Source organism: Adiantum capillus-veneris, chromosome 8, assembly GCF_014529385.1.
Source record: "Adiantum capillus-veneris isolate H3 chromosome 8, ASM1452938v2, whole genome shotgun sequence".
Lineage (NCBI taxonomy): Eukaryota > Viridiplantae > Streptophyta > Polypodiopsida > Polypodiales > Pteridaceae > Adiantum > Adiantum capillus-veneris.
In genome coordinates, this window is record NC_140938.1 from 89,361,650 (window position 1) to 89,377,842 (window position 16,193).

The 16,193-nt window shown below is 43.2% G+C and overlaps 1 protein-coding gene across 1 annotated transcript in view; it reads right to left on the bottom strand.

Annotated features, from left to right (window-relative positions):
• NRPB7 (DNA-directed RNA polymerase II) overlaps positions 1-16,193 on the bottom strand; it is a 40,926-nt gene that overhangs the window by 13,735 nt on the left and 10,998 nt on the right. The window contains exons 3-5 of the mRNA XM_086518179.1: positions 13,359-13,409; positions 13,204-13,269; positions 13,038-13,106 (exon numbers count right to left, since the gene is read on the bottom strand). Of these exons, the coding sequence (XP_086374305.1) occupies positions 13,038-13,106; positions 13,204-13,269; positions 13,359-13,409 (186 nt within the window). The remainder of the gene's footprint in view (positions 1-13,037; positions 13,107-13,203; positions 13,270-13,358; positions 13,410-16,193) is intronic.

The window sequence follows — 16,193 nt, forward strand, 5'->3', positions numbered from 1 at the left end:
TCAGCAGAAATAGGCTGCTGTTCGCCAGTTTTTGAAACCCTAATTTTGGGGAAACTGTCACCGGAGGTCGATTCTACACGGTGAGAGGATCCCTTCGCGACAGAGTTGATCGAAAACGGTTGAATATCCTTCCCGTAGCGAGCAAGAACAGAATTCTGATCTGTGTTGCGAAAATGGCTCTCTTGGAAACCCTAAAGCTCTGATACCATGTGTGGGGGGAGCAGGAGAGAGAGCCCACTTGCTATCCTATGCAATGAGAGTGAAGGAGAAGAGGAGAGTGGCGCAGAAGAAGCACACGCAGAGAAGAACGTGAGAGAGAGAGAGAACGCTCGTCAAAATCTGGGAGAAGTCACGATTTTTTTATTTGGGCTTGACCTTTGAGTATATGAGTAAGTGACTAGGGGGCCATTCACACTTGGGCCCCCTCACTTATAAGTCTTTTAACTTATAAGTTAATAAGTACAAGGCACTTAGGCCTTTATTCCCAAACACGTAGCGTGCAGGGCATCACTCCTGGCACCGCACTGTACATAGGAGGGAAAGCAAGCACTCCATAGCTCTTAACCTGTGACAAAAATCTGCAAATGAGCGCTTCTCCTCTCTAAAATCAACGCCCCCTTCTCTTGCATGAGGAAAGTGCACAAAATTGTGCCACTCGGCACATTTACAAGCATTTTCCCGTTTCGGGGTTGCCGCCTAAGCATCTCCCAACCGGTTGCCCAATTGACTTCACGGCAGAGTAAGAAAATGTTCCCCTTGTCATTCCGGAGGTAATGACGCAAACACATTTTCAAGTCCCTAATAGCAGTTCCCTAAATATTAGGAGATGCTGCCATTGTATCTTTCTAGGTTATCTAACCCCCTTTGTACACTGCAGCCACACCCAAAACTGAAATGTAGCCTCTCTAGCAAAGGATTCCACTTTGGCTAGTCAATGACCCCACTTTGGCTAACCATAGTCTTTGTCCAACCTTAGTGCTCTCTTGCCCTCAGGCCTGGACTCCCTCTCGACAGTTCCACACTAGCTATGCAATGCCGGGCAGTTAGATTTCCCGAGGGGTGTTTCCAAAAAGTGAAAGTAAATAAATAATAAGAAAGAAATCAACAAAAAGGATAGATAGTAGTCACACGCTAGTGACATAACCCCCTCTTGAAATCTCAAACGTCCTCGTTTGCATCTATGTCGTACATGCTCACAGTCAACACTGATGTATTCAACACCTGTCGACACATGTACGACACATACATGCTCATTGTCAACCCTCGTGTATTCAACACCTCGTCGACACATGTATTGCCTGCGTGTGAACCCTGTCCCAATGACATAGTGGTAGCTTCGCACTCTGCCATTGCTTTGAGTCACTAGCTTTGCACATTTTGCCACTATCTTATAGTACACGTTGGATCCCGTAACACTTTCGAGCATACCCAAACCGACAGTTTAAGAATACAGTTACACATGTACTCTTCAATAGAAGCAATCACTGTATCCTTGACAAACTGACAAGAAATACTCACTTCTATAGCACTAACCAAACTTTTGGACATTCCATAAGAGCAATTGCCAAACTGACAATTTGTACAACTCTAACATTCATGTAACAGGTATTTCATTTGAGCTCACTTTAAATACCATGTACATCATTTGTTTCAGAAGCCATTGTCACACTGACAATCCATGTAGCTTTGAAACTCAAGGGGTCAAGGTAGGTTGCAAATCGAAGGCTTCCAGGTAAAGTGATAACACAATTGGTGACTTTGCAAGTTCACCTTCTTCCATCCACTTAGCATCCATTGGTGGATAGTTTCTGAACTTTACCAAGTAACGCCTAGCAACCTTGCCTTTCACTTTCCTTTCTCTGTGTGCCAAAATCTGTTCAAGGACCAAGATCTCGTCAAGTTCCTCGACTTCCGGCTGATCTTCAGCTGGCATATCTTCTGGCACATCACCCACATAGGGTCTGAGAAGACTCACATGAAACACATTGTGAATCTTCCAACTGTCAGGCAATTTCAGCCTATATGCAACATCACTGATTATGTCGCACACTTGAAAAGGCCCATAGTAACGCATGCTGAGCTTTGGAAACAGTCTTTCCTTGCCCTTCATCTTCTTTAACCTTGCCTTTTCAAAGCGTAAAAGCACCCAGTCACCAAGTGAATATACCACTTCACGACGGTGACGATCAGCTGCTTGCTTTTGTTTTGCCTGAGTCCTTTCTAAGGCCACTTTGACCTTCTTGTACATTTCATCCATGTCCTGAACATACTTATCTGCTTCAAATATCTTGTCCTTTGTATGCAGTATGGGAGGAATTTTCTTGCCACCTTCAACTATCTCAAAGGGTGCCTTGCCAGTTGACGAATGCACTGTATTATTGTATGCATACTCCACCAATGGCAAATACTGCTCCCACTTTCCTTTATGCTCTGGCACATATAACTTCAGCAGATCTAGGACAGTAGAATTTGCCTCTTCTGACTGCCCATCTGTTTGAGGATGAAACGACGAAGAGAATTTGAGCGTGGTGCCCATATTCTCAAACAAGCCTTTCCAGAACAAACTTGTCATGCGTGGATCACGGTCGCTAACAATCGACTGTGGCATGCCATGATACTTGAAAATATTGCTCATAAACAAGCGTGCCATCTGATCTAGCTTTATCTTCTACCTGACAGGAATAAAATGAGCATGTTTGCTGAATCTGCAGATAATGGTCTAAATACCATCGTTTCCTGTCTGCGTTCTCGGAAGATCAAAGATAAAATCCATAGCAATACTTTCCCATGGTTTATCTGGAATAGGTAGTGGTTGCAATAACCCTGGTGCCTTTTGCCTGTCAAACTTGACCTTTGGCATATTAGGCATTCTCGCACAAAGGCATCCACATCCCTTCTCAATGTAGGCCAATAGAAGAATGTCTCAACCGCTTTAACTGTAGCATCAATACCACGATGCCCTGCATACGGTGGGACATGACTCTCTTCCATAACTTTGCGTCGCAATGGCTTTGTGACACACAATCTGCCATGCATCATCATGAACCCGTCTTTAAGAAGATAGTGTTCATGACGTTGTCCATCCATTAGTTGCTCGAAGACCCTTGCAAAATCTTCATCATTTGCATACTGTTCTCTCATATCATCAAGTTCATGATGATAAGGAATCGACACAGCTGAAATTTGTGGCTTCCTTGACAAGGCATCAGCCACAACGTTCTTCTTGCCTTCCACATGCACAATCTGAAAATGGAACATGGACAAGATATTTGCCCATCGCATATGCTTCTCAGATAACTTTGTTTGTGTCAAGAAGTATCGCAAGGTCTGATGGTCCGTTTGGACAACGAAATCTGCACCTAGCAAGTAGTGTTTCCAACTTAAGAGCGCATGAATCACAGCCAGTAACTCTTTCTCATAGACCTGCATGGTCATCTCTGGCCCTTGCAAAATTCTGCTCTCATAGGCTACTACCCTGCCTGCCATCTTGCATTAGCACTGCACCAATGCTACTACCGCAGCCGTCGCACTGGACCACAAATGACTTCCTAAGATCTGGCAACACAATGATTGGATCTGAAGTCATCTTTTCCTTTAAGAGATTAAAAGCTGAAATCTCTTTCTGTGTCCATCTAAAAGTGACTGCCTTCTTTTGAAGAGCATGTAAAGGTGAAGCAATCTCAGCGAAATTTCGGATAAACCTTCTGTAATAGGAGCATAGTCCCAAAAAGCTTCGGACATCATGCACCATCTTCAAATTTGGCCATGACTTGATCGCTTCAACTTTCGCAGAATCCATTCTGACACCATCCTTTGAGACAATGTGTCCCAGAAAGTGAATCTCTCCAGAAAAAACTCACTTTTCTTTGCATTGATGAGCAACCTATGATTGCGTAGCTCTTTGAACACAATGGCCAAGTGATGCCTATGCTCCTCTTCATTCTTTGAGTAGACTATCATGTCATCAAAGAATGTACCAACAAACTGCTGGTGTGGACAGAAAATTCTGTCCATCATCCTATTGAACATAGCAGGAGCATTTGTGAGACCAAAGGGCATCACTAAAAATTCGTAAAGGCCAAACGTCGTTCTAAAAGCAGTCTTGTGCACATCCTCTGATCTAATGCGGATCTGATGGTACCCACTCTTTAGATCTATCCTGCTAAACATAGCTGCTCCTTCTAATTTGTCCATAATATCATCAATTCTAGGTTTAGGGAACCTATTCTTGATGGTATTCTTGTTCAGTGCACGGTAGTCGATGCACATACGCCATGAGCCATCCTTTTTCTGCACCAACAACACTGGAGAACAGAATGGAGATGAACTGGGCTGAATCAGCCCCTTTTCTAACAGCTCCTGTACTTGGCCCATTATCTCTTTCTGTTGAGCCGCACTAACCCTGTACGGAGGCTTATTTGGTGGGCTACTGCGTGGCACCAAATCTATCGCATGGTCCTCGGGTCTCTCTCGCGGTAATTGAGACGGTAATGAATCGGAGAACAGTCAGTATATGTTGTAAAAACATTGACCTTTCTTTATCTAGCACAGATAAATTTGATTCATCACAATCTGACACTTCACGTGCAAAAACCAAGTACGCAGAAAGATGCTTTTTCATTACAGAAGTAAGAGCAGAAGTTGATACAGTGGGAATAGACTCCCCTTTAAGCTTTACATCCAGAATGTGAGTCTTTCCCCTGCTCTATACAGTGATCTTTTTGTTGTAGGCATCCATGATTCCCTGTACACAAAATAACCAAGAAATACCTAACAACACATCACATCCGTCCAGTGGCATGATGTAAAATTCTTCAGCATCTACATAGGACTGGATATGTAGGCGCAACTTTCCGATGATGGGTGTCACAGCCTCTGTATGGCCAGGACATGCCAAACCTTCCTCTGCTGTATACCCCATCTCTTCATGTCTAATTCCCAACTATGAAGCCAATTCAGGGGAAATGAAGTTGGCTTTGGCACCTGGATCAAAGAAGATAAGCACTGTTTGATCCTTGACCTTTCCCCATGCTCTGCAAAGCTCACTTGCATCTGAATTTGGCTTATCGCCCACCATATCTAGCACTAGACCATCCATGGGCTTCTTTCCTTTCTTGTCCTCCTTGTCTTCAGAATCAGCTGGCATTTTCTTTGTAGGACAATTGTAAGCAATGTGGCCAGGCTGCTCACAGATGAAGCATTTGTTCTTTGACCTCAGGACCTTCTTTTGCTCTTCCGACTTGCGAGGAAAACGTCTTTTCCATTTCTTCGCTGGTCCCTTTTCTGATTCAACCGTAGCTTTGTCTTTCCCTGTGTTGACTGGCTCCTGAGTCACATTCGGAGCCTCCTTGGGAACATACTTCTTCGCTGAATTTTTCTTGGCTGATCCTTCCTTGACGCCAATATTGAATTCACAATCTTATCCCTTGAGCAAACCATTGCCAGTGTTTGCTACCTCGATGAGCTGCGTCAAAGTAGTGACTTTGGTCTTCGTACAGTACTTTCTCAATCCTTTGGGTAGGCCACAACAATATTTTTCAATCTGTTCTGTCAATGGTACAAACCTATAGGAAGTTACTGGAAGTAGAGCTTTCCAAAACTTCCGATTGTAGTAATCCAGATTCTTGCAAGTAGCAGCATTAAGTTGGTGCCATTCTGTCATGACATCTGCTTCAAAGTCATCAGATAACCATGCTACTGCAAAAATCTGCTTGAAGTAAATTCATGTGGACGGAGCTTGCCCTTGAAGCAATAAAGTTGTCCACCATTGTCCCGCATTCCCTGTCAAAAGTGGCTGCCTTGCGGACCTTTGAAGCCTCTGTAAAGTTTCCCCCTGCATAGGCCTTGTCAAACTGCTGGAGGAATGAGAGAGCCTTCTTCCTGTCATCAAACCCTGTAAAGGTTGTGAATGTCACACCTTTGCCACCTTCTTTGTACGGAGTTGGCCTCTCCAACGGCGTTAAGTTGTCATATGGAAGTGACTGAAACATGGGAACACTGTTAGGGTTCATTTGTGTTCCCTGACCGCAATTAAGTTTGACCTGGAAATGCCATATTTGACTGCTGATTTGTAATTCCAACCATACCAAAATTTGCATGTGGCATCCCAAATTGGCCCTGAGTTCTTTGAAACCCTGGTAGCATGCCCGTGACACCATACATGGGGTTAGGCATCATCGTTTGAGCACCCCCAAACACTGTTCCTGGCGTGTAAAACTGATTTATAGGTGCATAACCAGCCATGCTCTGGAATACCAATCCACCTCCAAAATAGCCAGGGTGTACTGAAGGTGGTGGGAAGACTTGTTGCATAGCCTGTAGGTTGCTTCTCTGCCCATTAGAACCAGCTATAGGCTGCTGAAAGGTGGCTAGTTGAACTGGTACAGCTTGAAAGACTGGCATCTCAGCCACCTGTTCTTGCACCTTAGGCACAAGTTGTGGAGACTGCATGTTCTCCGTCAAGTGTACAACTGTTTCCATTGACTGTGCAGTATGAATCACCTGTGCTCGAGCCTTAACAGGCTTCTGAATACGATCCAGTGACCCAACTTGCTGAGACGGAAGAGGAGGTTGCAGAAAGGCTAAAAACCTCAGGTTCTGCATTACTTGTGTGAATATAGCCACAACAATAGCCAACTAGGTCCTAAATATATCATCATCCGTCTGTGGTGGTTTTGAAGACTCACCCACTTCATGTGTCTGTTGACCCTGTGAAGAGGAAACCTCTTCAGTCACATCATCTGGTCTGTCAGCCATAATTGCAATTCCCTGTGTCTGGTCTATGATCCCCTGTGTCTTCAAACCCAAACTGACCAAGGCTCACTTCTATGGGAAAAAGTGATTTGATCCCGGGGATGGAACCATGTAACCGGCCTATACTTTCAAAAAAAAAGGGCGGTAGACTACCTTGATTTAGCTTTCACCCATTATTAGTCGTCTACTTTACCTGTACTTTCAAGACACAACAAAGGGGAGAGGGATACACGCTGCTAGATTGTACCTGTATGAGTAGACCGACACCAGATTGGCCCCTAACTTAGGCGCCCCTTTCGATATTTCTTTATTGTTTATAAGAGGGAATGAACGCTGTGGTTCCCTATAAGCTGCCCCGCACAAACTTTGTTGAATTCCAACTGTTCCGGCCCAATTTCGGCAACATAATTGTACTAGGACCCTTCACAGTCAGTATTCCCACGCATTGAATGACTTTCCCGACGCATACGGGCACTTTGCAAAACCTGGTGAGAATTTGTAGCACGCTGAATTCTCTGTTTTCAGCCCCGAAAATGTGCCAGATCACCTGTACAGCGGTCCCCTCGCGTCCCCGAACCTCTTGGGGGTATTAGGGACCGTTTAGGGCCAAAACCCTAAACCTGCAAAAATACACAGCAGGCTGTAATTTACTGTTTCGGGCTCCGTTTCGCGTGCCGGTCTCATCCGTAGCAAGTCCTCGAGCTCCCGCACCTTTAGGGCTACTTGCCCTTTAAATCGAACGAGATTTCTGGCATGAAAACCTCTCCGAATTCACCTGTACCTGCGGGGGATTAGCCGCTAGCTAATCAAGTACCTGTGCAAGAGGCTCGACAATCGCGCATGAACCCACACACCTGTACATTGGTCAAATGAAAAGCCCACTAGAGGGGCATAACATACTGCCATAGGGGAGAGAGAGGGCAGTGCGTAGCGTGCAGGGCATCACTCCTGGCACCGCACTGTACATAGGAGGGAAAGCAGCACTCCATAGCTCTTAACCTGTGACAAAAACTGAAAATGAGCCTCTCCCAGCTTAAAAATCAGCGCCACTTCTTGTTGCATAAGGAAAGTGCACCAGAATGTGCCACTTCGCACATTTACAAGCATTTTCCCGTTTCGGGTTTGCCACCTAAAAATCTCCCAACCGGTTGCCCAGTTGACTTCACGACAGAGTAAGAAAATGTTCTCTTTGTCATTCCGGAGGTAATGACGCAAACACATTTTCAGGTCCCAAATAGCAGTTCCCTAAATTTTAGGAGATACTGCAATTGTATCTTTATAGGTCTTCTAACCCCCTTTGTACACTGCAGCCACACCCAGAACTGAAATGTAGGCTCTGTAGCAAAGTATTCCACGTTGGCTAGTCAATGACCCCACTTTGGCTAACCATAGTCTTTGTCCAACCTTAGTGCTCTCTCTTGCCCTCAGGCCTGGACTCCCTCTAGACAGTTCCACACTAGCTATGCAATGCAAGGCAATTAGATTTCCCGAGAGGTGTTTCCAAAAAGTGAGTAAATAGATAATAAGAAAGAAATCAACAAAAAGGATAGATAGTAGTCACATGCTGGTGACAATATCTCCGACAAGAAAAATTCACTCTTTTTGGCATTGATAACTAACTTGTAATCTCGTAATGTCTGAAAGACCTGTAGCAGATGGTGTCTATGTCACAAACTGATGACGTGTCAAAGCACTGAAGAATGGAGCCAACTTACAGATGTCGGCCGAGGGGCCTAAACCCTAAGAAGAACAAGTAAGAGAAGAAGAAGTCCTAGCAACTTATGGGGACCCCGTCCCATGGGGCCCCAAGTGACATAAAGGATTAAAATAAAGCAAGACCCGCACACATGCATAGCAACTGATGACGTGGCAGTTTCCGGATTTGCCGCTGACAGTGCTCACGTGGCAGATTTCCACAGATTGCGCTGACATTGCTGATGTGGCAGTTGTACGAAATTCCGTGATTTACGCTGGCAGCTTTTTGACATTGCTTTTGGACCAGAAGCTTTTGAGTTTGAAGGCTTTTTATGTAAAACTGCTTTTGGGGCCTAGGGCCTTTAAATATGAGGCTAGGCCTCATTCTCTGGCATGCTTCCTAGAGAAGGTGCAGAGTCTGGAGTACCGGCTTGTACTGTGTTGATGCAATATAAAGAAATACCGAAAGGGACGCCAAGGTTTGGGGCCAGTATTCTCTGGGTGGAATTCCGCCACTCCGTGTCACGTGTCGTCTCTCTCTTTCAGTTCAGTTGTTATTGAAGTGCTAAAAGTCTGTTCAATTTGTTCTTTTCTATTGGCACGTGGTGCCCGTCTTGTGACAGTATATGTTCAGCTTCATCCTTGGAGAAGACTATAATGTCATCAAAGAAAGTGCCGACAAATGATCTATACTCTCTGAAAATCCTATCCATCATTCGGTTGAAAGTCGCTGGAGCATTGGTAAGGCCAAAAGGCATCACCAAAAATTCATAAAAACCGAAGCTCGTCCGAAACGCTCTCTTGTAGACATCTCCCAACGCGATTCGGATCTGATGATATCCCCTTTTCAAATCGATCCTGCTGAAACAAGAGGATCCCTGAAGTCGGTCAAGAATATCATCGATCCTTGGAATTGGAAATCTGTTCTTGATGGTGATTTTATTGAAAGCTCTGTAATCCATGCACATTCTCCAAGATCCGTCTTTCTTTAAAACCAACAACATCGGAGAGCGGTAGGGGGAAGTACTCGGCTGAATAAGACCCATTTCCAAAGGTCTTTCACTTGGTTCATAATTTCTTCATTCTGGGCTCGGCTAACACGGTAAGGTGGCCGGTTCGATGGTGTGCTTCCAAGTATCAGATTAATGGTGTGATCCTCAAGACAAGATGGGGAAAACTCGCCTGTTAGGCCCTCAGAGAAGCAATCGGCATGAGTGTGGAGAAAATCTTGGCGCTCTCTATCAAGGTCAGACATGTTCGTTCTGTGTTCATCATTTAACTCTTTCAAGTAGATCGAGTAAACAAAGTGACTGGATTTCATTTTTTTGGAAATGGCCAAAGCCGATACAATAGGGACAGACTCGCCCTTCACTTTTACATCAAGTACAATTTTTCGACCCTTTTGATTCGTCGATGTTGCTTTCTTTACCCGATAATCGATCACGGCGTTGTTCTTATGGTACCAAAGGACTCCTAGGAGGACGTCACAACCTTCCAAGGGCATTATGTAAAAGTCATCATGTCCTAAATACCCCTGACAATGCAACCGAAGTTTGCCAATGACGGGTGTAATGGCTATGTCCCGTTCGAGTGACGCTAGAACTGCCTCTGCTGGTGGTCCCATCCCGTTGGGTGTAATCTCAAGCTGCGCTGCCAATTCAGGTGAAATGAAGTTGGCCTTGGCTCCTCCATCGAAGAAAATCAGGGCTTCTTGATCTTTCAGGCTTGGGTCAGTACCCATGCAATCTGCAACCAGTTCTGCTTTCATCTTGCCTTTTTTGCCATGTTCCTTTGCTACTCTCCAGCTCTCTGGCCTATCTTCACTTTGTTCTTGCTGTGTCTTTTTGGGGCACTTTGCGGAGATGTGCCCATGTGGGAATTCTCTCTCTTTCTACTTTCATTATTAGAGGTCTGTTGGGTTCCTTGAGTCATGATCTCATCGGTGGGTAAGTCAAATTTCCCGAATGTATCGCGAAACCCTGTTTCGCATGACCCATCAATTCTTGAATAGAATTTGACTTTTGTTCCAGGCAGTATTCTCGGATCTCTATAGGGAGTCCGCACAAAATCGCTCAATCTGTTCCTTAAAAGAGACCTTAAATGAAGAGGTTGGTAGCAAAGAGTTCCAAAATCTCTCGCAATAAGCGTCCAAAGAATCTCCCTTGGTCATCCGAAGATGATTCCAAGCGGTTCATAAATCTCGTTCATACTCCCAAGTCGGCCAAGAAGAAATAAAGAGCCTTTTGAATTTCAACCACTTAACTGGAGCTTCCTTTCTCAGAAGAAGAGTGGACCACCATGTTCGAGCATTTCCTTTTGGCAAAAGATGTAGCCCTCCTAATCTTAGAGTGCTCTGAGTAGTGCCCTCCAGAGAAGGCTATGTCAAACTGTTGAATGAAGGCCAAAGCCCTTCGCGCATCTCGGAATCAGAAGAAGAAGAACTGGGTAGTCCTTCAAATCATACACGCTTCTTCTGCTTTCTTGCAGATGCAAAAGAAGATTGACGGCCCAAATAACCAGGGTAGTCAGTCCCCTTCTTTCGCTTTTTCACTTGCTTTTTAGATTGATTGTTCACGTCCAAAAGCCGACTGATCTCTGTTTGAACCACCTCCTGTAACTCTTGTTCTGTAAACATCCTTGGAGAAGGAGGTTTCTTGATTGCCGGTTTGATGGGTGATTTTGTGGTTTTCTGCTACTAGGTGTGCACTTCTGCGATGGATTGTTGAGACAACTTTTGCAAACTAAAGGTCCTTCGCAAATTTAATCATCTACTTTGTCCACTTGTCAACCTGCGTCGACGTTCCATCTCTTGAAGTTCGTACTGAGTAGACCGAGGTGGCCCGTACTCTTCCTCTGTTAACTCATCAAAACCTTCTTCGTGATCTCCTCTTGCATTGGAAGATGCAGAAGAAGTCGACTGCTTCTTATTGGAATCCATAAGTGTCGCGAGAAAAGGATCGGAGTTCCCGGTAGAAGAGAAATTGGCCGTGCTCTGATACCACTATAACAAACTTGGACACCCCAAGTCAAGATTCTACCGCGACACAACAGAGATTCACTCCAAACAGTTCACAAAAGACGACACTGCCCGGCGTAGTTCCGTGCCAAGAGGTATTGACCCCAAAGACTGGAGCCCCTTTCCGTATTTCTATTTATATTAATCTGAGTGCAAAGTACAAGAGAGTCCGCGGGGTCTCACACTTAAACTCTACGTCCAGATGCTCTGAGTAATGAGGCCCAAAAGACCTATTTATTGTTACAAGGGTTGCCCAAAAGTAGAGCCCCAAAAGTTTAAACTCAAAAGCTTATTAAGCTCAAAAGCAACTATTTCCAAAAGCTTTGCTCAATATCTGCCAGCCAAAAGCAGCCAGCGCAAATTACAGGCATCCAAACATTGTCACGTCAGCATGTCAGCGGAAAAGGCGGAGATCCGTACGGCCTGCCACGTCAGCCTAATGGCGCGAATTCTGGAAATCTGCCACGTCATCAGCCCAGCGCGTTTTACGGGTCTGTGCCAGCAAGGTGTTTGTGTCCGGGGACCAGCCATGTCACCAATTTGTCACACTCTCTCTCTCTCTCTCTCTCTCTCTCTCTCTCTCTCTCTCTCTCTCTCTCTCTCTCTCTCACCATGATTGCTTCTCTAGACCTTAATGTCTAACGAATGGCATCAGAGCTTGTTTGTCAAGATACATTTTAAATAGGCTTAGGAGCTACTCTTAGGGCTTTAAGTCTTTAAGATCGTGGGTCTTCTCAGCTCTAGCCAATTTTGGATTAGACTTCAATTATGTGAGTTTAACTCATTCAATTTTCTTCCTAAAATATAGGAAGAAACCCCAGCAAGTTGTCTTAAGTCCTCAACTGAAAAGCTACTCAATAGGCCTAGGCGACCCTCCTTGTAGCAACCATTGATTCAATTAGTGTTCAGCTCGCTTAATTTTCCTTGATTAAGGATCTGATTGTTGCTATCCTTTTCGAAGAAGAGCTCCACAATGATGTATATATTGTGCAAAGAGATGCAAAAGCTAGATATATGTGGATTAGATTGTGTACGGATAGACCTCGGGATACTTACTTAGTTACATCTATAGCTAATAGCCAATTTTAATGCTGGCAAAAGCATTGACAAGTCCTGAGTACTCTTGGATTCACCGCAAGTGTGTGCGAGTGATAACCTTTCACGTCACCTCACTGCTACTTTTCATGAGAATTGAGGACCCACTACGGAGGTGATTCCCAAACTAATGCAAGAAAGGGACAAAATTATAAGCACTAACTATCCTATTGTCATGACTAGGGGTATCTCCATGTGCCCCCATCTTCATGAGTTCAGAGTAGATGAGTCTTGGAATGTTGTAAGAACTTCATGGCTAGCCAAGATTATAAGCCATAGCTTTTGAAAGTGTACTACCGAGCACTTTCTTGCCTACATACAAAGAGCTGCATAACCTCGTAGGAGTAATTTAATTCCGGTTAAGATGTGATGATTCACTTCAAATTGCCTAAAAAGCAATCAAGGCATTCTGCTAACTAGAATCGACATTTAAGAGCAGGAACAACACTTGTAAAACATGCATGCATCTCAAACTTACAATTTCTGTGACATCAACACGTGTTCCAACTATTTTCAATCGCACTTCACTGTCTTTTTGTATCTTCACCTGCCAAAAAAAAACCAGAAGAGTTCCAGAAAATTCAGATAAGCTTGATACAGTCAACTTAAAGAGCCCTTAACTCCATCAATAACATGAAGCATACCAGACCATCTGACGTTGCATAACAAGGGACGTCCCCAGATTGAAACTCCATATCATCTGGAATCAGCTGTAAAACATCGCTTTTGTAAAAAAAAAAGCATAGAGTCAAGTGTGGAATGAAAGGGATACAAGCAAGCATTTTAGCTTGGCACTCACATGATTAGATACAAAAATTTGAACCGGTCCTGCTTCAGCAAAGAAACCCATCTGCCAAAAGACACAAAGCAATTTACCCAACTTCTCATAACTAAAGCCAAGTCCAACTTGATAAGCATGTGCAGAAAGAATCTTAACCCTTGGCTCAAGTGACGCCTTGCCATATGGCATATACTCCATTGCTTTCCATTCTTACCTTGTAAGTTGACACACGCCTTCCTCTTATGCAAAATTTAGGTACTAACAAGCGTATGCCCCAAACGTTTTTCAGATATGCCTTTCATTGTGTATATAGTACCTCTATTGCCACAGTTGTGCTCAATTTTGTCTCCCCCTCCCATCCTCTTTTGCTTCAAAAGCCTCCTCCACCATGTACCTGAAGCTACATTCCTCAACTTTTGCAAAAAGCACCCTGTTACCTGTGACTTTGAAGTAGCATGCAACGACTTCAATACTTGCACATTTCCAATAAGCATGGGTCTATGATTATGCAGATGTGAAATTCCAGATTCCTTGATCCAAAAATAATATTAAGGAGATTCCTTGATCCAAGAATAATATTCAAGTCTGCAACTCAACTTCGGATATGAGGCCTTCTACAAAGCGCCCAAGAGTTACTTGAGATTATGGAGAGCTTTTCACATGCTAACCTTTCTAGGAGGGTTCTCTCAGAAATGAACCAGGTGGATATGTCGATATGTGGCAAGTATGCGATGTACAGGAAATGAAATCTAAACCACATCATGAGAACGTGGACACTGTCCTTGGAGAGTCTCCAACAGATACATAGCAATGGACTTTGTGGATTTCATTACATGGCCTGAGATGGACACAGCTTTGAGCAGATTTGCGTAGGCTTATCACAAGCCAAATAGCTCCATTTCACTTCCTGACTAGAGTGTCTTTATCCCTAGATCTATCCTATGGTTTGTTTTGGGATTTTCCCCCATGATCTCATTGTATATCTTTCAGGGTTTTTCCCATATCTTTTGTATATGGACCTATGGTCGCTTTTATGTAATACAAAGGGTTTAAAAGCCCTACTTTTGCTCAAAAAAAAACGTCTCTCCAAGAAATAAGGCCCCTTAACAATGGGGGGAAGGAACTTTGAGAAACTTAATGGTAGGGGCTCCACTCATGGAAAGCCAAACGAGAGGCTACCTAATGAAAAAGAATATGTGGGTAAAAGCACCTTTCAACCAACAACCACTGTTTATGCTCATTTTGCAAACTTGCGGAACCTACCAAGGTGGACTCTTAAGTAATATGTGATAGTTGTTGATTTCACTTCATTATTTTTTTCTAGTTAAGAAGATGAATGCTCTCTCCCACTATCCAAAATGATAAATCAAGCCGAAAACCAATCTAACTATAAAGTCTCTACCTTAAGAAAAGACGATGGAGATCAATTTAAACCATTTGAACCATCTCTCTTATAAAGGAATTCGACGGCAAACCTCTCCTACAAACCTCAAAAGAAATGGTGTTGTGAAGAGGAACAAGACAAAGAAGGAGATGGCATGCACTCTCTTGCATCATGTCTCTCTCTTTCCATCAGTTTGGGGTGAAGTGACACATCTGCTATATCACAAAAGCAGTAACAACATCACTCCAAAAGTATTTACAAGTAGTATACCTACTCTCTCATGTTCATGTGCCTTTAAAGAAGAGGACTTGGGATGCTAAATCCAAGGACTCCAAAGGGTTTCGTTCTGAACTTCTCTGGGTCATTATGTTCTCTCCCTTACATATATATGTGTATAACTACATATACACATATAGACTTTCTTTTTAATATTTATATGGTTTGACAAGACTATCCCAGATATTGGTGCATCCTCTTGTAGTATTATACATTCTCCCTTTACTATATCTTTCCTACACCCACTGCGTGAGTTGATATTGGTAGTACTTCTATATCACATGCGAAGATTAAGGTTCCTCCTTAATGGACCTGCACACTACTTTAACAGTGGTTCTGTAATTGGACACTCAAGTGTCCTGTTTTTCTTTCAACTTTTTGGATATAATTTGTGAAGCTAAAAACTAATTCTTCAAGTGTTACTCATCAAGGAGTTAGCTTAGGAGCCAATGAAAATTGGGGATTCTTTTCTGTCAATATGTGCACTAAACTACGAGATTGATCATAAGTTTGACGTTGAATTTTTCACCAAAATATGAAGCTTTTTTCTCCAAAAAAAAATTCTCAAAAAAATCATAAAAGGCTTATAACTTCTTTGAAAAAAATTATTCCTCAAGTTTGTGAATCCTTCGTAATAGATAATTAATATGAAAATAAGAAAATTAAAAACCTATTGATGTAATTTTAGTGCAAAACTATCATCCAAAGTGAATCTATAGATCAACACCAAGAATGTACATATTTTTGGGGTGTCCAATCTTACATAAATCTTATAAATCAAGTCACGTTTCAAAATTTTGTCATGACTCTTCATCTTATACAAATAAAATGTTTTACTTCATACATAATCCTATGCATGAAACTTTTGGTACCAAACTAGTGTTAAGGTTTTGGTTAATCGGATTTCGCTCCTCATAAGCAGGTTTCTACTCGTCGTGTCACTCATAGTTTACGACACATGAGTTACATTTGATGCCACAAGTGGTTGTCACAAACTGCTAACATGTCAACCATTGAAGACCAAGAGGGTTAACACTCCTTGAGCCTAAGCCTAGCCAACCTAAGATCCCGATCGAGGGGCCCAAACCCTAGCATAAGCAGAAGGACTTACCAACTTATTAAACATCGGCCAAATGGCCTAAAAATTAAATGAGTTAGGATTAAAAATCCTAACCCCCAACAACTTACAAGAC